Below are 20,705 nucleotides of genomic sequence, written 5' to 3' on the forward strand. Positions count from 1 at the left end.
GCCTAGATCTACATGGGTTTTATTTTCAAGCCACTTTCCTCGACCACTTTGCACTGAATTTCTCCATCGTGAATTTTTTCAACATGAATCATCTGTGCACGAGAGCAATCCTGACTCCTAAACAAAGAGTGAGGCCTGGAGGATACTTATTACACACCTACCAAGATGGAATCAAAAGGCACCTTGGCACCAGCAGTCACCAAGAATTAGTATTTCCCAGGCTCTGGGCTTTTCAGGTGACTGTTTTATTGGATCTGTTATTAACCACCAGGAAACTCCCCTATAAAACTGTAACCTCGTTGAGGTTAGGCACTGTGGTATTGCTGCTGATGAACTTTTCCGAGTCTTAGGCTGGGACTACTCTGCTAGACTGCAAGCTTCTTGAGGACAGAGATTGTGACTTCTATTTTAGTGTAGTCTCCCTGGTGCCTAGTATACTGTTCTGCACAGAGCTGATGCTAAATGAACACTATTAAGGAAATGACTTGGTCTGCACCCAGGAGGTACTTGATTGATAAGTTGGTTGGGTTTAAGTATTATGGATAATCCCATTGGACTAGGTTAAACTATATGGATTCACGAGGAAAGCGTAAGTTATTTCTAAGGGCTTTAGATTATTTAAGTGCTCTGCACACAGTAAGCGCTCAATAAATGTGATTGATTGATTGATCAGTCATTGGGGTTACTCCTTTTATCCTTAACTTGGTCTAAGCTTTGCCATAAGCGAAGGTTTTCCTCAGAGCTTCCTTCACCTCCATGTTCTTTGAGGTGCAGATGAGGGGGTTGAGCAGTTGGGTCAGCACAGCGTAGAAGACTGACACCACCTTGTTGACTCCGGGATCTTTATACTTCACCGACGACCAAATGTAGATGAAGATGAGAGTCCTGAAGTAGTTGGTGGCCACCAAGAGATGGGAAGCACAAGTGGAGAAGGCCTTCCCTCGGGCAGAGGTCAATGGCCAGGATGGTAGCCAAAATGTGGGCAAAGGAGGCCACGATGAAGAGCAGAGAACTGAAGATCACCACAGTGATCAGGCTGTAGCCAATGATCTGAATGAGGTAGGTGTCATTGCAGGATAGCCTGAAGATTTGATCTGCATCACAAAAGAAGTGGATGATCTGGGCGGGAGCACAATAGGTCAAGTGGGAGAGCAGGATGGAGGCAAAACTGGGGCAGGTGAAGCCTGACAGCCAACAGATCCCCGCCAGTTTCTGACAGGAAGCTGGGTCCATGAGGACAGAGTAGCGGAGGGGGGTGGCAGATGACAGCGTGGCGATCGTAAGCCATGGCGGTCAGCAGAAAGCACTCGGTCCCTCCAAGAGCAAAGAAGAAATAGGACTGTGTGATGCACCCTGTGACAGAGATCAGGGAGTGGTGGGTGAGGAGACCATCCAGAGCCTTGGGCACGGTGACGGCCACGTACCAGTCCTCCACGAAGGAGAGGTTGCCGAGGAAGAAGTACATGGGTGTGTGAAGATGCGGGGCCAAAAGAATGATGAGGACAATGAGGCTATTTCCCGCTACGGACAGGACAAACATGGAGAGGAAGAATGTGAAGAGGAATAGCTGGAACTTGTGCAAGCTGACCAGGCCCTGCAGGAAGAATTCTGTCGCTGTGGTATGGTTTTCCCTCTCCATCATCAGTTCTTCCAACCTGCAGAGAAACAGAAAATGGGACCTCTCTGTAGGTGGCTCCAGAGAGATCCCAGGCTATGAATTCCACCTGACACTTTTTTTAATGGCAATTCTTAAGCGTTTTCTATGTGCCAGGCACTGTTCTGAGTGGTGGGGTAGATACAAGATAATCAGGTTGGACACAATCCCTGCCCCCATGGGACTTACAATCATAATCCCCATTTTACAGATGAAGTAACTGAGGCAGAGGTAAGATAAATGACTTGTCCAAGGTTACACAGCAGCTATGTGGTGGAGCAAGCGTTAGAACACAGGTCCTCTGACGCTCAGGGCCGTGCTCTTTCCACCAGACCACGCTGCTTCTCTTCTCCAAGAAAGTGGTGGTGGAGAATTCCTGGTTACCAACCCTATATAATAAACCTTCCTCTGAATTTGGAAACCTCTTGGATTTTTCCTCTCCCAGTTAAGTCAATCAATGGCATTTGTTGAGACCTCACTGCCCTGGGCAGGGAGTGTGTCTGTTTATTGCTATATTGTACTGAGTGAAGAGGACTGTACTAAGAGTTTGGGAGAATACAATACAATAATCATAGATCTGCATAAATTCTACTCGCCAGCCTTTTCATTCAATAGTATTTATTGAGCGCTTACTATGTGCAGAGCACTGTACTAAGCGCTTGGAATGAAATAGTCGGCAACAGATAGAGACAGTCCCTGCCCTTTGACGGGCGCACAGTCTAATCGAATACAAGATATATTGTATCTTGTATCTTTTATCATCTTGGTTACTAATGTCCAAACTGCCTTCAAGATCTCCAAAGGTCTCTCTCCAGTAGACTGTAAGCTCAATGTAGAAACTTGTCTACCAACTCTGTTATATTGTTCTCTCCGAAGTGCTTAATGTAGTGCCCTGCTCTCAGTAGGTGCTCAATAAACACAATTGACTGATTCTCTTGCACTGTGGACACTAATCGCCAGTTAAGGTCAGCCCAAGGGCTAAGGTTCATGGGACAATGACCTCTTGATCACTAACGAGCACGGACTTGGAAGTCATAGGTCACGGGTTGGAATCCCGGCTCTGCCACTTGTCAGCTGTGTGACTGTGGACCAGTTACTTAACTTCTCTGTGCCTCAGTTCCCTCATGTGTAAAATGGGGATGAAGACTGTGAGTCTCACATGGGACAACCTGATTACCCTGGATCTACCGCAGTGCTTAGAACAGTGCTTTGCACATAGTAAGCGCTTAACAAATACCAACATTATTATTATTATTAAAGTCTTTCCTCTTATTTAGAACCCAGTTTGGTGCCTGCTTTAAAACAAAGCCCAACATAGCTGATTCCTGTTCAACTGTTGACAACATAGAACTTAAAAATTGTCACGTATGATAGAGACTGCCATAAAGCATTAGGGCCCTTTGCGTGAAGGTAAATTTAATCCTTATCATCTTTATCCTGAATTGTGCAGCTCTAGTTTCAATTGCAAAGCATTTCCTATAATAAATAGAAAGGTACTTTTCCACTGGGAAAAGCAGTGGAGAGGCAGCTCAAAGACAAGCAAGTGAGGAAAGGGCTTTGAGGTCGGAATCTGGCATTGTCACTGGATTCATTCACTCAGTAGTATTTACTGAGCACTTACTATGTGCAGAGCACAGTACTAAGCGCTTAATCAGGTGACCCTCTCCAGGGCTCGCTGAGAAGGAGCAGTGTGGTTCTGGGGTAGTCTGGGTAGGGAGTCGAGGAATCTGGACATCTTTTGCCAGGAGAAGGAAGTTTTTCTAACTGTTGCTTTTGTCTTTGAACTGAAGATGAGGCAGGGTTAAGCATGGGGAAAGAATTGAAAGATCAGGAGAAGCCGTGTGGCTTGGTGGAAAGAGGATGGGTGGGGTAGACTGTAAGCCCATCAATGGCAGGGATTGTCTCTGTTGCCTAATTGTACATTCCAAGCGCTTAGTACAGTGCTCTGCACATAATAAGCGCTCAATAAATACTATTGAATGAATGAATGACTCTGAGGACCTGGGTTCCAATCCTGGCTCCACCATATATCTGCTATGAGACCTTGGGCAAGGCATTTCATTTCTCCGAGCCTCAGTTCTCTCATCTGCAAAATGGGGATTCAATACCTGTTCTCTCTCCTACTTTGGCTGGAGCCCCATGTGGGACCAGATTATCTTGTATCTATCTCAGTGCTTAGTTCAGAGCTTGGCACATAATAAGTGCTTAACAAATACCACAATTATTATTATTATCATCAGGAGCCAAACATGACACAGACTTGGTCTGTGAAGCCTGGATGACTCTGGATATTGATGCTATTGATACCTGTTTACTTGTTTTAATGTCTCTCTCCCCACTTCTAAACTGTAAGTCTGTTGTGTGCAGATTGTGTGCAGACTCAACATGTCCAAAACTGAGCTCCTTATCTTCCCTCCCAAGCCCTGTCCTCTTCCTGACTTCCCCGTCACTGTGGACGGTATGACCATCCTTCCCGTCTCTCAAGCCCGCAACCTCGGTGTCATCCTTGACTCAGCTCTCTCATTCACCCCACACATCCAATCCATCACCAAGGCCTGCCGATCTCACCTTTATAATATCGCCAAGATCCGCCCTTTCCTCTCATTCAAACGGCTATCTTACTGGTACAGGCTCTCATAATATCCTGGCTGGATTACTGTGTCAGCCTTCTCTCTGATCTCCCTTCCTCCTGTCTCTCCCCGCTCCAGTCTATTCTTCATTCCGCTGCCCGGATCGTCTTTCTGCGGAAACGCTCTGGGCATGTCACTCCCTTCCTTAAAAACCTCCAGTGGTTGCCTAACAACCTCCATATGAAACAAAAACTTCTCACTCTAGGCTTCAAGGCTCTCCATCACCTTGCCCCCTCCTACCTCTCCTCCCTTCTCTCTTTCTACTGCCCACCCCGCACGCTCCGCTCCTCTGCCACCCACCTCCTCACCGTCTCCCGTTCTCGCCTATCCTGCTGTTGACCTCTGGCCTACGTCCTACTGCTGTCTTGGAACGCCCTCCCTCCTCACCTTCACCAAACTAATTCTCTTCCCCTCTTCAAAGCCCTACTGAGAGCTCACCTCCTCCAAGAGGTCTTCCCACACTGAGCTTCCCCTTTTCCCTCTGCTCCCTCTCTGCCCCCCCTTCACCTCCCCTCAGCTAAACCCCTTTTCCCCCCTTTCCCTCTGCTCCTCCCCCTCTCCTTTCCCCTCCCCTCGGCACTGTGCTCATTTGTATATATTTTTATTACCCTATTTATTTTGTTAATGAGGTGTACATCCCCTTGATTCTATGTATTGCAATTATGTTGTCTTGTTTTTGTCTGTCTGTCTCCCCCAGTTAAACTGTAAGCCCGTCAATGGGCAGGGATTCTCTCTATCTGTTGCCTAATTGTACATTCCTAGTGCTTAGTACAGTGCTCTGCACATAGTAAGTGCTCAATAAATACTATTGAATGAATTGTCTCTATTGCTGAGTTATACTTTCCAAGCGCTTAGTACAGTGCTCTGCACGCAGTAAGCACTCAATAAATACGATTGAATGAATGAATGAATACTAGGGGCAGGGTAACTGCTTGGGGTGACTGGGGTTCCTCAAGGGTCAGTTCTTGGCCCTCTTCTGTTCTCCATTTACACTCACTCCCTTGGTGAACTCATTCGCTCCCATGGCTTCAACTATCATCTCAATGCGGATGACACACAGACCTACATCTCTGCCTCTGTTCTCTACCCCTCCCTTCAGGCTCATATCTCCTCCTGCCTCCAGGACGTCTCCACCTGGATGTCTGCCCGCCACCTAAAACTCAACATCTCCAAAACTGAGCTCCCTATCTTCCCTCCCAAGCCCAGTCCTCTTCCTGACTTCCCTTTCACTGTGGATGGTACGACCACCCTTCCCGTCTCTCAAGCCCGCAACCTTGGTGGCATCCTTGACTCTGCTCTCTCATTCACCCCACACATCCAATCCATCACCAAGGCCTGCCGGTCTCACCTTTATAATATCGCCAAGATCCACCCTTTCCTCTCCATTCAAACGGCTATCTTACTTATACAGGCTCTCATAATATCCCGGCTGGATTATTGTGTCAGCCTTCTCTCTGATCTCCCTTCCTCCTGTCTCTCCCCACTCGTCTATTCTTCATTCCGCTGCCCGGATCGTCTTTCTGTGGAAACGCTCTGGGCATGTCACTCCCTTCCTTAAAAACCTCCAGTGGTTGCCTATCAACCTCCACACGAAACAAAAACTTCTCACTCTGGGCTTCAAGGCTCTCCATCACCTTGCCCCCTCCTACCTCTCCTCCCTTCTCTCTCTCTCTACTCCCCACCCGGGTCGCTCCGCTCCTCTGCCACCCACCTCCTCACCATCTCCCGTTCTCGCCTATCCCGCTGTTGACCTCTGGCCTACGTCCTACTGCTGTCATGGAATGCCCTCCCTCCTCACCTCCGCCAAACTAAGTCTCTTCAAAGCCCTACTGAGAGCTCACCTCCTCCAAGAGACCTTCCCAGACTAAGCTTCCCCTTTTCCCTCTGCTGCCCCCCCTTCACTTCCCCTCAGCTAAGCCCCGTTTCCCCCTTTCCCTCTGCTCCTCCCCCTCTCCCTTTCCCTCCCCTCAGCACTGTGCTCATTTGCTCATTTGTATATGAGCATACAAATGAGTATTTGCTCATATACAAATGAGCTCGGCCCCGCGTCCCCCCTGATTTCCTGCGGCGCCGCTTGTCAGCTGTGTGACTGTGGGCCAGTCACTTCACTTCTCTGTGCCTCAGTTACCTCATCTGTAAAACGGGGATGAGGACTGGGACCCTCACGTGGGACAACCCGATGACCCTGTATCTCCCCCAGCGCCTAGAACAGTGCTCTGCACATAGTAAGTGCTTAACAAATGCCATCATTCTTCTTATTATTATTCTCTGAGCCTCAGTGACCTCATCTGTCAAATGGGGATGAAGACTGTGCGCCCCACGTGGGACCACCTGATCACCTTGAATCCCCCCAGCGTTTAGAACAGTGCTTGGCATAGAGTAAGTGCTTAACAAATGCCATTATTATTATTATTATTACCAAGGACCCGCATGGAGGAATTAATTATAGTGCTTAGCACATAGTAAGCGCTTAACAAATGCCATCACCATTCTTCTTCTTATATTCCCTCCCCAGCAGGAGCTTACTGAGAGTTCCGTCCCAGATCCTTGAATAAGAGGTGCAAGAGGCAAACACCTGGGCGAAGGGTCGAATCCCCGGGGTCTGTTTGGAGGCCGGGAGGGGGTGGGGGCGCGAGGCAGGCGGGCGGGCGCGAGGCAGGCGGGCGGGCGCGAGGCGGGCGGGCGCGAGGCGGGCGGGCCGCCCATCCCGGCCTGTGATTGGTCCCCGGCCTCACCAGGGGCGGGGAATCCGGCGCAGCCATTGGCTAGCACGGGGGGCGGGGCGGGGCGGAGGAGGGCAGTGTTGCCTAGGGGGCTGCGGGGCAGGATGGCGCTCGGCCCCGCCTCCCCGCCGATTCCCTGCGGCGCCCGGGCGGGTTTGCGGCGAGGCCGAGCACCTTGGTGAGTTCATTCAATAGTATTTATTCAATAGTATTTATTGAGCGCTTACTATGTAGAGAGCACTGTACTAAGCGCTTGGAATGTCCAAATCGGTAACAGATACAGTCCCTGCCCTTTGACAATTGAGGGGCCCAGCTGGGCTCCCGCCCGGCGACTCTTTATCACCCTATTAATTTTGTTAATGAGGGGCACGTCCCCTCGATTCTAAAGATCTAGATGATGCTGTCTTGTTTTTGTTCGGTTCTCTTTTGCTCTCCTGTCAGTCTCCCCCTATTAGACTGTGAGCCTGTCCTTGGGCAGGGATGGTCTTTCTCTGTTGCCCAATTGTCCATTCCAAGCGCTTAGTACAGTGCTTTGCACAGAGTAAGCGCTCAATAAATACTGTTGAATGAATGAATAACTAGAGACTGTGAGCCCGTCATTGGGCAGGGAATGGTCTCTACCTGTTGCCCAATTGTCCATTCGAAGCGCTCAGTCCAGTGCTCTGCACATAGTTAGCGCGCACTAAATACGATTGAATGAATGAATGAGGCCGTCGTGCGGCTTGGCTGGTTGGGGCAGAGGGGCTTGTCGGGAGCCGGGCCTTGAGGTCTGACAACTCGGTTTGTGGCCAGACTACTCGTTTTGTCTTGCTATGTTTTGCTCTGCTGACTGTCTCCCCCGTTTAATTAAAAAATAAATAAATTATGGTATTTGTTAAGCGCTTACTATGTGCTGAGCAGTGCGGTAAATACAGGGTAATCAGAGTGTCCCACGTGGGGCTCACTTTTTTTTAATCTCCATTTTCACAGACGAGGTAACTGAGGCACAGAGAAGTTAAGTGACTCGCCCAAGGTCACACAGCAGACAAGTGGCGGAGGTGGGATTAGAACTCACAACCTCTGACTCCCAAGCCCGGGCTCTTTCCACTAAACCACGCTGCTTCTCGTTTAGACGGTGAGCCCATCATTGGGCAGGGATGGTCTCTATCTGTTGCCAGGTTGTACATTCCAAGCGCTTAGTACAGTGCTGTGCACATAGGCGCTCAATAAATACTATTGAATGAATGATTCACCACGTGTGTGTGTGCACGGAGTGGGGTGCTGGAGTTGGGGTGGAGGAGGTACCTGCCGCTGCCTTTCCCCACTTGATACTTCTGTCTCCCTTTGCCCTGTGAGAAAGGTCTCGGCCAAAATGGGGCTAGAGGAGAGACGGCTGGAATGAGATGGTCTCACAAAAGAAGGTCGCGTCCTCCTTGTCGCGTCCTCCTTGCGACACACACCTATTTGAATGCCGTTGTTGTCCAAAGGGGCAGAGACTTTGTGGAGGTGGTGTTGGGGTCCAGAACAGAACATAAATAAAGGAGGGGCCACTTGGCTTTGTCTCTTTTTGCCCCAGAGAAAAGTCCAGCTGAAGATGGATTGCCAGAAGCAGTCCAAGGACACCAAATTTTGAATTGAGGTCCCCAACTGGAGGGAGGCTGCCCCCCCCCTTCCCCTTTAATGGGGGATGATGGCGGAATCCACCTTAGGAGGAGAGAGCACCGACTCGGAGACCCTCCGCCGGCGCTTCAGGCGGTTCCGCTACGAGGAGGTGGCCGGGCCCCACGAGGCCTTCAGCAAACTCTGGGAACTCTGCTGTTGCTGGCTGAGGCCGGAGATGCGCACGAAAGAACAGATCCTGGAGCTGCTGGTGCTGGAGCAGTTCCTGACCGTCTTGCCTGGAAAGATCCAGACCTGGGTGAAGGACCGGCATCTGGAGAGTGGAGAGGAGGCCGTGGCTTTGGTCCAGGGTTTGGAGGGGAAACCTGGGAAGCCAAGGCAGTGGGTGAGAAGAGGGATGTGGGTTTATTGGAGAAATAAATGGGGGCTAGGAGAGAGGCATCTGAATCAATCATCAGTGGTGTTTATTGAGAGCTTACTGTGTGCAAAGCATTGTATTAAGTGCTTGGGAGAGGACAGTACAACAGAGTTGGTCGACAGGTTCCCAGCCCACAATGAGCTCACAGTCTAGAGGACTGAAGGGTGATGGTTTCTTAAGCAGAGTTATGCCCAGGCAGTTTTGTCTCTGTAGCATATTCTGGTTCTGCATGTACCCATAAGGTAGTTGCCCAAGGGTACAGAAGGTGGGGTGGTGAAGAGATAGCAGTGGAAGAACCTTTTTTTAACTTCTACAGCATGGCGGGGGGTGGGGGTGGGGAGGTGGTCTGTCCTTTACCATTTTATTGTGGCTCAGCTCCTAGAATTTCTTTCTCCTTCTGATTGGAGTCCATATCAGGAAATTTCATGTCAAACACTGGGCTCTTGTCAGCCCTCTTGCTCCCTGGGGTGAGGAGACAGTGGTGCAGGGAGACCCATACCCCCATTTGGGCTAGTCCTTGTTCAGTGCTAACTTGAGCTCTCCTAAAATTCCTCTACCTGTCCATATTATAGGGGTCGAGGCTATGTCGGGGAGCCCAAGATCCTAGAATGGCAGTATTGGAAAAGGAATGATTGGCATGGAAGCATTGAGCTGTAGGACTAAGCTAAGAAAGTCTGCCCTGTTCTCTTGTGGGCCCTCCACAGAGAGGCCCTGGACCAAAACATCAAACTGATATATTTTCCATATAATGTCCTCCCTGTAGAGTGGTTCCGTTATACAACTTCACCTTCCCCTAATGAAAGTTAATATCATTGGGACTGATGCACACGAGAGACTTGAAGTGAGCAAGAAGGTCTTCTGGAGTAGGAGAGACATAATAGAGATGGGATGAGGGAGGAATTGTCTCGCGCCTTCCTGCCATGAGTTTGGCTCTAAACCAGAGGTGTTCATCTGCTCCTTATTGAACCTTTCCCTCCATTTGTAGGGCCGCAGAAACCAATATGGGATATGACTGTTAATGTCCTTCACTCTGTTTCAGCTCATGTTTTGGGAGTATCTTTCTTCTAATTCCTTCTGGGAGTTTTGACTCCAATTCCCCCAGAAAGATGGTCCCTTTCCCCTCCTGACTTCAAGCTGTGTGATGTCAGGAGATGTTTGTTTTCAGGTCACAGTTTGTGTGCACGGGCAGGAAGTTCTCTCAGAGGAGCCATCGGCCCTGGAGCCAGCTGAAACCCAGCCTAAAGGGAGGCCCCAAGAGGACCGGCCTCGGCGTCCACAAGCGGGACCGTGCCGAGGGCAGCCGAGCCCGAAGGAGGAGCCTCGACAGCTGCTGGAGAACGGTGAGGGGCTGAGTTTGGTCAGGGGAGTTAGAGCCCCCCCCAAAACCAGATTGGAGAATGAGGACCTCTTAGCATAGGGCAGAAGAATTCCTGGGATAGAGGAAGACATCATAAGATACAATTGATAGCCAATCATTTGACTCAAACCAGCCACCTAGCCTGTCAGGGAAGAGATCCGCTGACTTTTAGGAGAGAAGCACTGTGGCTTCGTGGAAGAGCATGGTCCTGTAAGTCAGAGGACCGGAGTTCTAATCCTGCCTTGCCTGCTGAGTGACCTTGGGCAAGTCACTTCTCTCTGCCTCAGGAATCTCATCTGTAAAATGGAGATTTCGATTCTGAGCCCTATGTGTGACAGGGACTGTGTCCAAACTGATTATCTTGTTTTTATCCCAGCACTTAGTACAGTGCCTGGCACATAGTAAGTACTTAACAAATGCCATTAAAAAGAGAGACGGAAGGAGATAAGTAAGAAGCACTGATAGAGACTGTTTTGCCACACTCGATACCCCTCGCTCCCAGCATTAGTGGAATCCTAGCAAATCTCTGCAGAACCCCTGGTTCCCTTTGAGTGGATTAATGTCAATGCCAGCACAGTAGCGGAGCCACTAGTTGCTCTCTCCACTCTTCCCTCTATGTCCAAATTCCTTTGGCTCCTGCAGTCTTGGACTCGGTAGCTACAGTCCCACAAGTAACCCTGTGGAGTTAACAGGTCTCAGGCCATTTTATGTTGCCTTTTGGTTTAGGAATAATTGTGGTATTAAGTGCTTTCTGTGTGCCGAGCACCATATTAAGTACTGGAGTTGATCCAGAGTAATTGGATCAGACACAGTCTTTGTCCCACGTGACCGTCAAAGTCTAAAGTGGGAAGGAGAATAGGAATATTAACTCCATTCTACAGATGAGGAAACTAAGGTACAGAGAAGTTAAGTGGCTTGCCCCCTTGGAGTCGGTAGTGACAGAGCCGAGATCAGAACCCAGGTCTCCGTCTCAGAGGCCCATATTCTTTCCACTAGGCCACATTTTTTCTCTTTATGCATGTCCGTTGTTGAGGATGCCATGGGACAAGACCCGAGGCTTTCTTAGATTCTTCGGGCTCCATCAAGAAGGCAGGGGATGAGCCCCAGACCTGTAAGTATGATCCTGCCAGGTAGAACATCAGGTCTTCACTGATTCTGCCACTGGCTCTTGGCCTTGAAGGCTGAGCCTCTGCCTCATCTATTCTTGGCCACCCACCCATCATGGCCCATTTCAGTGCTGTGCAAACAAGCAAGGCTGTCATGTGGTGACCCGTGGTTTCCTGTTTGTTTCTCCAGGAGCAGGATTTCCCGTCTCTAATCCCAGTGTGGTTACTATGCTGGAGCGAGAGGAAGGGACCTGGATCCCAAATCTCCAGGGCTGTAAGGAGAGAGCCATCCACAGGGAGAGCACAAGAGGTTCCTACACAAATGAGGAGCAAGTCCAATCTGATCGGCGACCAGGGAAGAGGGAAAGAAAGCCCCGGGGGGACCAGGAGCTTGGAGGCTTGGAGGATGAGATGGTTGCTGGGGTGCACTGGGGCTATGAGGAAACCAAGACTTTACTTGCAATTCTCAGAGAGCCCCGCTTTTATGAGAAGCTCCGGACCTGTCACCGCAACAGCCGGGTGTACGGGGCGGTGGCGGAGCAGCTGCGGGAACACGGCTTCCTCCGATCCCCGGAGCAGTGTCGGACCAAGTTCAAGAGCCTCCAGTCCAGCTACCGGAAAGAGAGGCGAGGCCATGTGCCGGAGCCCTGTGCTTTCTACAGAGAGATGGAAGCCCTGGTGAACTCCCAGGCCCCCGCTGCCTCGGAGGAAGGGGTGCCCCACTGGTCCTTGCAGGGAAGCAATGCCGAACCTGAAGGGCGGGAGCAGAAGGAGGACACTGATGATACCACAGAAGACGCTGAGAGCAACAAAGTGGACACCGGTGAGCTGACCCAGGAACCCAGAAGCCCTGACACTCCATCTTTCTTCCAAAACCGCACTGGTAGGAATCTGTCATTGTGGGGCCCCCTGGCTTTAATAGGGAGGCGTGATGGGCTGAGTGGCCAGAGCTTTGGTTCCTCAAGTTTCCCCATCTAGAAAAGGGGCGTGCCAATTCTGGGGGCCTCCCTAGCTTGCCTTCAGGCTGTGAGAATAAGTGAGAAAGTATAGGGGGAGGGTTTTGAACTCCTTGACTGGTAGGCACTGAAGGAATTCAAGGTATTAAGTCACCGATGATACTTCCAGAATCAGGTCCCATTTGGCACAGCTGTCTGAAGGTAATTGGGAGATCTCTTCAGTTTGGGTAGAAGGGAGAAGAGAAAGAGGACTTTTATAGATAAACTGACAAACTGGAGAGCAGAGACATCTGAGGATGCCAGAGATGTTTTTATAGTTTTTTAAAACTGTGGAAAGGGTTCCTTTTACGAACAATTGGGGCAATCAATTGTAATAATAATAATAATGTTGGTATTTGTTAAGCGCTTACTATGGGCCGAGCACTGTTCTAAGCGCTGGGGGAGATACAGGGTAATCAGGTTGTCCCACGTGAGGCGCACAGTTAATCCCCATTTTACAGATGAGGGAACTGAGGCACAGAGAAGTTAAGTGACTTGCCCACAGTCACACAGCTGACAAGTGGCAGAGCTGGGAGTCGAACTCATGACCTCTGACTCCGAAGCCCAGGCTCTTTTCCACTGAGCCATGCTGCTTCCAATTGTATTTATTGAGCACTTACTGTGTGCAGAGCACTGTACTAGGCACTTGGGAGAATGCAATATAGCAGATTAGCACAACTCCCTTCTCCCTAAAATGGGGAGGAGACGGGACAGGCAGGAAGTAGAGGGTGGCCGGGAGCTGAGGAAGACCCCATGGTATCTTATACAGTCCCAGTTTGTTAGCACTGAATGTTCTTTTTGGTGACAGGTGTGCACTGGGGGTATGAGGAAACCAAGACTTTCCTGGCGATTCTTGGCAAGTCTCAGTTTTATGAAAAACTGCAGTCCTGTCACCGAAATAGCAGGGTGTATGGAGCTGTGGCCGAGCGGCTTAGAGACCACGGCTTTTTCCGCACCCCGGAACAGTGTCGAACTAAGTTCAAAAGCCTCCAGACGAGCTACTGGAAAGAGAGACGAGGCCACATGCCAAAACCCTGCGCTTTCTATGAAGAGATGGATAAAATGGGCATCGAGGAGCCAATCCCAGAGCCCAAGAGCCCTGCCTTGCCAGACCTATTCCACAATCGAAGCGGTAATAACCTTTCTCTCCACTGGAACGCTTACATAATAATGTCAGTGACAGTTGAAAGTTTACTCAAAGAGTTAGGTGCCCTGGGTTCTGTTCCTGGCTCTACCACAGACTCTCTTTCTGAGCCCTGGAACAAACTGTTGCCCTTTCCTGAGCCTCAGTTTCCCCCTATGTAGGCACTAACCCCTCCCCCCATTCTAGCTGTCAGGAATGAGGATGGTTTGACCATCTACTTTCTCCAAGATAGTGTGAGCCACAGACTCTGAGACTGAGTAGCCTGATTCTTCATTATGTCATTGTCAGTGTGGAGTGGCTGAGCCGGGAGGTCAGTGAGCAGGAAACCTGCAAAGCTCAAAACGTTTTCAGGACCGTGGCACACCAGGCAGATGGACTGGCCTCAGGAGGGTTTTCAAATCACCTGGGCCAGTATCTCGGTTCATCCTTTCATCTCGAGCCAGGAGGCCCACCTCTGCAGGTGCCGCCTCCTGCTTTGATATGAATGCCTTCTAGTTTCCACTCTAGAACTAGCTGAGCACATCACCTTTAGTCATCAATTAATCATTCGTATTTATTTAGTGCATACTAGGTGCAGAGCACTGTACTAAGCTCTTGGGAGAGTACAACAATTAGCAGCCACATTCTCTGCCCATAACGAGCTTACAGTCTAGAGGGGGAAGAAGATTAAGGATTAAGTAACTTATAATAAGTAATTTAAAGATATGTACATAAGTGCTGTCGGGGTAGACCGAATATCAAATGTCTAAAGGTCACATTGAAAGGCATAGATGAGGCAGAAGGGAGAGCGAGCTGGGGGAAAGAGGGCTTAATCGGGGAAGGCCTATTGGAGGAGAGGGGACCTAAATAATGCTTTGAAGGTGGAGAGAGTGGTGGCCTACCATATGTGGAGGGGGAGGACTTGAGAAAGGGATCAGCAGGCAGAGAGATGAGATTGGGGTGCAGTGAGTAAACTGGCGCTAGAGGAGTGGAGTGTGCGGGCTGGGCTGTAGTAGAGTAGGGAGGTGAGGTAGGATGGGGCAAGCTGATTGAGCACTTTTAAGCTAATGGTAAGGAGTTTCTGTTTGATGTGGAAGTGGCTGGGCAGCAATTTGAGATTCTGAGCAGATCATCAAAACAATGATCCTTTATGTCCAGGGGAAAGAGGAGATGGCCAAAATAGCCTGTTTTCCTGCCATTTGTATGGACTGGGGAAGAAGCAAGGAGCAGAGGATGGTGGACAATGGCACTTTTCACGGTCCAGCCCAGTACATTCAGTCTGCCTGGAAGGTATAAATTCACTGTACACTTAACTCCCTGAGATCTATGGGGTTGTTCATCCCTTGGGCTGTACTTCCGCCACACCTTCAGTGCCAAACCTCACTGCTTCCCTAGCTTAGAGGAGCTTCACACAACTAACTCAACCATCAGTCTCCCACATCCAGGACCGTGCCAGAGAGTGCAGTTCGGGAATTTACTGGCTTCTGGTTTAACCCACAAGATCAGCTTTCTCACTTTTCATCTGACTGAATAGCAGATCGCAGTCACTTGTCATAGCGCTGCCGGAAGGGCAGCGATGCCTCTGCAGAAATGGGATCGTGCTATTCAGGGCCCCAAGTTGAGCTCATAATATTAAGGACAGAGAAAGCTGTTCTTACTCCAGCATGGAAAGGTCTAGAACACTTATCCTCTTGGGTGGAGCTTCAGGCGTCCTCAATTCACAGTTCAGGAACTGAATAATACCTGCCCTTTCTATTCATTCTTTCAGGTTTTGAAATTGAGAGTGGTAATAAGAAGAATGCAAAGCAGGAAATTTCTGAGAAAGAAGAATTGCATAGGTCACAACCAAGGAGCCCAGAGAGAGAGCAACCTGCTCAGGGAAGGGACTGGGAGAATGAGCACCCGTCAGGAAAGCATTTGGAAAACTCTTCCAGAGAGAGACAGGATAAGCTGATTGTCCAAGAGAGGGATTTAGAAAAAACTGTAAATCACCTGGGACCTTGTGTAAGGGGAAAACCCTATAAATGTCTCAAGTGTGGAAAAGCCTTCAGTCAAAACTCCCACCTTATCACACATCAGATAACCCACCGGCTAGAGAATCCTCATGAATGTGACGAATGTGGGAAAAGCTTCAGTCGGAGTGCTCATTTAATTAGACACCGGAGAGTTCACACGGGTGAGAAACCCTACAGATGCCTTGACTGTGGGAAAAGTTTCCGGGACAGTTCCAACTTTGGTGCCCATCAAAGAATACACACGGGGGAGCGACCTTATAAATGTGGGGAGTGTGGGAAGAGTTTTAATCAGAGTTCAAGTCTTGTTGTACACCTGAGGACCCACACAGGAGAAAAACCATATAAATGTAGCGAATGTGACAAAAGCTTCAATAACAGCTCCCAGTTTAGTGCTCATCGGCGAACCCACACAGGAGAGAAGCCCTATAAATGTGGAGAGTGTGGGAGAAGCTTTAATTACAGTTCCCATTTGAGTACACATCAGAGGAGTCACACAGGGGAGAAAGCCTAGGAATGTCTCAGTGGAGAAAGCTCAACCCTTGCTAAACTCTGTAAAAGTCAAATAAGAGAAAATGGAGAAGCGGTATGGTCTAGTAAAAAGAGCACAGACCTAGGAGTCAGAGGACCTGCGTTCTAATTCTGGTTCCGTCCCATACCTGCTGTGTGACCTTGGGCAAGTCGCTTCACTTCTCTCAGCCTCAGTTCTTTCATCTTCAAAATGGAGAGTCAACACTTGCTCTCCCTCCTACTTGTGAGCCCCATGTGGGACTTGATTATCTTTTATCTACCCCAGCGCTTAGTACAGTGCTTGACACAAACTAAGGACTTAAAAAAACACTACAATTATTAATTACTGTAATTATTATTAAAATCCAGGGCAGCCTAGATCCAATTGTATGTGAAAGAATGTGCAGCGGAGAGAGAGGTTTTTAAAATACACTGAGTTCAGAAAAACCTTCCAAGAGTTTGGATCTTTTATCCCATTCAGATGCTTGTAGGGATTAAGAAATACTCTCATATGGTCTACTGTGATCCTGGAAATTGGCTCCTGGTAATAATAATAATAATGTTGGTATGTAAGCGCTATGTGCAGAACACTGTTCTAAGCGCTGGGGTAGATACAGGGTAATCAGATTGTCCCACGTGAGGCTCACAGTTAATCCCCATTTTACAGATGAGGTAACTGAGGCACATAGAAGTTGTGACTTGCCCACAGTCACCCAGCTGACAAGTGGCAGAGCCAGGATTCGAACCCATGACCTCTGACTCCTAAGCCTGTGCGCTTAGTAGAAATTGATTTCAAGAGCACTGGGCCTCATTTCTGGCTCTGCCTCTGGTTGCCCATCTGACCCTAACCCTCTACGTGGTGGTGGTCTTCCTCTTCCCCCAGCCAAACAGGTCCATGGTTGAGTTCAGTCTAGGATTTCTGTTTCTATTCCGGGTGTTGTAAGCGGGTTTCGGAGTGGCACTGGGGACGCTGAAAAAGAGAAACTCCTGTTCCTCCCCTATGCCAACCCTGTCTTGGGATGGAGGAGTTAAAGCAAATAAGTATGGCTCAAAATCAATACGACTAGGCCTACAATTTTTTTTTTCTGGTCTCAATTACTACGATTCCTAGCAGTGGCCTTCTTCAGTGTGCAGCCACAATCCTCAGAGGTATGAGTATACTGGTATTGGTAAATGTAAGAAGACTTGGTGAAAATTCCACAGGCTGATCAAGAATGCAACGCCCTTGCCAGGATCTGAATCGAGTAGAAGGTCCTAGCCCTTCTTGCCTATAATCTGGCAGTGAGAAATTGAGGACAGCTTCCAGTAAACGTGGAGGTCCGAATGCTAGATGGCCTAATGGGTTGACATCCAGCCCACGGCTCCTGGAGAGTTATCGCCTACTGGAACTTACTTAAGATCTGGGGCTTTCAGTGTTTTAGCTCTCCAGGATGATTGAGGATTGGCTGAGCATGAGAGATGATTGCCGGGAGATTTCATTGTCTGCGATTTCTGGGGTTTGGAACAATCAGACACTGTCTATGTCTCATACAAGGTGAAAGATATGGAAGAAAGCCTGATTAATACCTGAAATTTACCTCACTCTTCTTTTTTCCAAAAGGCCTTTCGCATCAATTATCTGCTTCACAGCAAGGGAAAAGTGATTAAAGAGGCTGTTAAAGGATGTGTCAGAATCCTTCTTCCTGGAGATTTTTAGACAGTCATCTCTCTCTATGATGCTTCAGCTGTATTCTGAACCCCATGTTGAAAATCAAAGCACTGGGCCCCAAACCCTCCTTTCCTAATCCCATCCTGATCTTGTCTATGACAACTGCCGCACTCCTTAAAAGCTCAGCAGAACTTGGGCTACTCCTTACCTTCTTGGCTCAGGTACCCACTCCAAAATCCTTTATGGAAAGATTTCTTGGTCCATACCTGGAGTTAGCACTAAAGCCATTTTACCTTTATTCACAGTCCACGTTCCTAGTAATATCAGGAGTTATAATAATAATAATAATAATGTTGGTATTTGTTAAGCGCTTACTATGTGCCGAGCACTGTTCTAAGCGCTGGGGTAGACATAGGGGAATCAGGTTGTCCCACGTGGGGCTCACAGTCTTAATCCCCATTTTACAGATGAGGGAACTGAGGCACAGAGAAGTTAAGTGACTTGCCCACAGTCACACAGCCGACAAGTGGCAGAGCTGGGATTCGAACTCATGAGCCCTGACTCCAAAGCCCATGCTCTTTCCACTGAGCCACGCTGCTTCCAGAGATATCAGGAGGCACATTCATAACTGATAGATTGGGTGGCAAGGAAGGCAATCAGTTCCTCCAACTCTTCTCTTGCTACCATGGGATAATAATAATAATGATAATATTAATGTTGGTATTAGTTAAGCGCTTACTATGTGCCGAGCACTGTTTTAAGCACTGGGGGAGATACAGGGTAATCAGATTGTCCCACGTAAGGCTCACAGCCTTAATCCCCATTTTACAGATGAGGTTACTGAGGCATCAAGAGAAGTTATGTGACTTTGGGCAAGTCACACAGCTAAGTGGCGGATCTGGGATTAGAACCCACGACCTCTGACTCCTAAGCCTGGGCTCTTTCCACTGAGCCACGCTATTTCTCATATGGAATACCACACTGGATGTACATTTGTCTTCACCAGTTGTGGTATTTCTTACGTCCTTAATAGGTCTGCATCCATGATAAGCGAGGCTTAGAGATTGATGGAAGTCTCAAGACTGAAGTCCAGTATTTCCATTTGCAAATGGAAGGGACGGTGGGTAAGCACATCTTATCAGGGAGACAGAAACACCTAACAATAATAGTAATAATTGTGGTCATTTGATAAGGGAGAAGGAGAAGCAGCAAGGCCTAAGGGAAAGAGCAGGGGTCTTGGAGTCAGAGGACCTGGATTCCAATTCCAGTACTAATTGCTTGCTTTGCGACCTTGGGCAAGTCACTTGACTTCTCTGCGTGGCTCAGTGGAAAGAGCCCGGGCTTGGGAGTCAGAGGTTGTGGGCTCTAATCCCAGATCCGCCACTTAGCTGTGTGACTTTGGGCAAGTCACAACTTCTCTGGGCCTCAGTTACCTCATCTGTAAAATGGGGATTAAGACTGTGAGCCCCACGTGGGACAACCTGATTACCTTGTATCTGCCCCAGTGTTTAGTACAGTGCTTGGCACATAGTAAGCGCTTAAATACCATCATTATTAGTATTCTCTGTGCCTCAGTTTCCTCTACTGTAAAATGGGGATTCAATACCTGTTCTTCCTCCTACCTAGACTGTGAGCCCCTTGTGGGACAGGGACTGTGTCCAACCTACACAGTTAGCACTTAACCAAAACCATAAAACCACCATGAGCCCATGTGGGACAACCTGATGACCTTGTATCCTCCCCAGCACTTAGAACAGTGCTTCGCATGTACTAAGTGCTTAACAAATGCCTTATTATAAAAAGTGCTTTCTGTGCCAGCTCTGTCTAAGCACTGTTGTAGATACAAGATAATCAGGATGGTCACTGTCTCTAACCCACAAAGAGCTCAGAGATTGGGGTTAGGACACCAGCCTCCTCCAATCTCGCCCACCTTTTTGTCCTGCTAACTGTAGGAAAGCTGGTGGGGCTAATCTTACCTACCACTGGATGGGGCAGCCTCTGAGCAGGTCTGTCGGAACAAGTGAAGTAGAGTTCTCCCTTGGCAGTTGCTTGGAGAAAAGTGGTGGGAATCTCACTTGGACTTGCTGAAACGATCTTTTGGTAGTTTGGACCTTTCACTACTCCCTTCTCACTCCCTGCTCCACACCCTCACCCTTTCTTTGCCTCTTTTTGTTTCTCCTTCTCTTTTACATTTACCTCTAGTTCTCCCCGCCCAACAAACATCCCACTCATCATTGTAATAAAGAAAACACCATTAAAAGTACAAGTAGCTAAAGAAGTATCTAGTCACATCTGGTGTCTTTTCTCTTGTTCCTTAAGGAACACTGTTGACTTCATTTTATACGGTCAGTGCTGTGAGCCTTTAAGCACTTATTATTTTTCTATAATGTGTGGGAGAGCAGGGATGTAAGAGAAGCAGCATGGGGCAGTGGATTGAGCACAGGCCTGGGAGTCAATAGGTCATGGGTTCCAATCCCGGCTCTGCCATTTATCTGCTGTGTGACCTTAGGCAAGTCACCTCACTTCTCTGGGCCTCAGTTACCTCATCTGTGAAATGGGTATAGAGACTGGAAGCCCATTTGGGATAGGGACTGTGTCTGACCTGATTTGCTTATATCCACCCCAGCGCTTAGTACAATGCCTGGCACAAAGTAAGTGCTTAATAAATACCACAATTAATAAGATGAAAGAAAAGTGTGGCCAAATCTATATTTGATCTTCCTCAATCCATCAGTGGTATATATTGGGTGCTTCTTGTACACAGAGCAGTTTACTCAGCACTTGGGAGAATATCATACAATAGAGTTGCTAGGCACAATCACAAGGAGCTTAGTCTACAAGTGGAGACAGACATTGAAATAAGTTACAGGTAGGGGAAATGACAAGATATAAGTATAGGAACATAAGGACTGTATCAGACTTAGCAGTTT

General features: G+C 48.5%; 2 protein-coding genes across 3 annotated transcripts; one reads left to right on the forward strand and one right to left on the reverse strand.

The window, feature by feature from the left end:
- Positions 1-669: 669 nt before the first annotated feature.
- Positions 670-6,881, reverse strand: LOC114814971 (olfactory receptor 7A10-like). The gene is made up of 2 exons (XM_029074481.1): positions 6,811-6,881; positions 670-1,655 (listed from the first exon to the last, which is right to left on the reverse strand). Exon 2 carries the CDS (start codon positions 1,640-1,642, stop codon positions 1,100-1,102), a length of 543 nt encoding a protein of 180 aa, XP_028930314.1. The 5' UTR covers positions 1,643-1,655; positions 6,811-6,881; the 3' UTR covers positions 670-1,099.
- A 1,536-nt stretch (positions 6,882-8,417) lies between these two features.
- Positions 8,418-16,236, forward strand: LOC100081587 (zinc finger and SCAN domain-containing protein 29-like). Of its 2 annotated transcripts, XM_029074471.2 has the most exons (6): positions 8,420-8,991; positions 10,190-10,364; positions 11,678-12,370; positions 13,291-13,614; positions 14,764-14,895; positions 15,374-16,236. In XM_029074471.2, exons 1-6 carry the CDS (start codon positions 8,674-8,676, stop codon positions 16,129-16,131), a joined length of 2,400 nt encoding a protein of 799 aa, XP_028930304.1. In that variant the 5' UTR covers positions 8,420-8,673; the 3' UTR covers positions 16,132-16,236. The 2 variants fall into 2 exon arrangements, with proteins under 2 accessions (XP_039769553.1, XP_028930304.1); XM_039913619.1 differs by lacking the exon at positions 14,764-14,895 and having other exon boundaries at positions 8,418-8,991.
- The last annotated feature ends 4,469 nt before the right edge of the window (positions 16,237-20,705 follow it).

Source organism: Ornithorhynchus anatinus, chromosome 11, assembly GCF_004115215.2.
Source record: "Ornithorhynchus anatinus isolate Pmale09 chromosome 11, mOrnAna1.pri.v4, whole genome shotgun sequence".
Lineage (NCBI taxonomy): Eukaryota > Metazoa > Chordata > Mammalia > Monotremata > Ornithorhynchidae > Ornithorhynchus > Ornithorhynchus anatinus.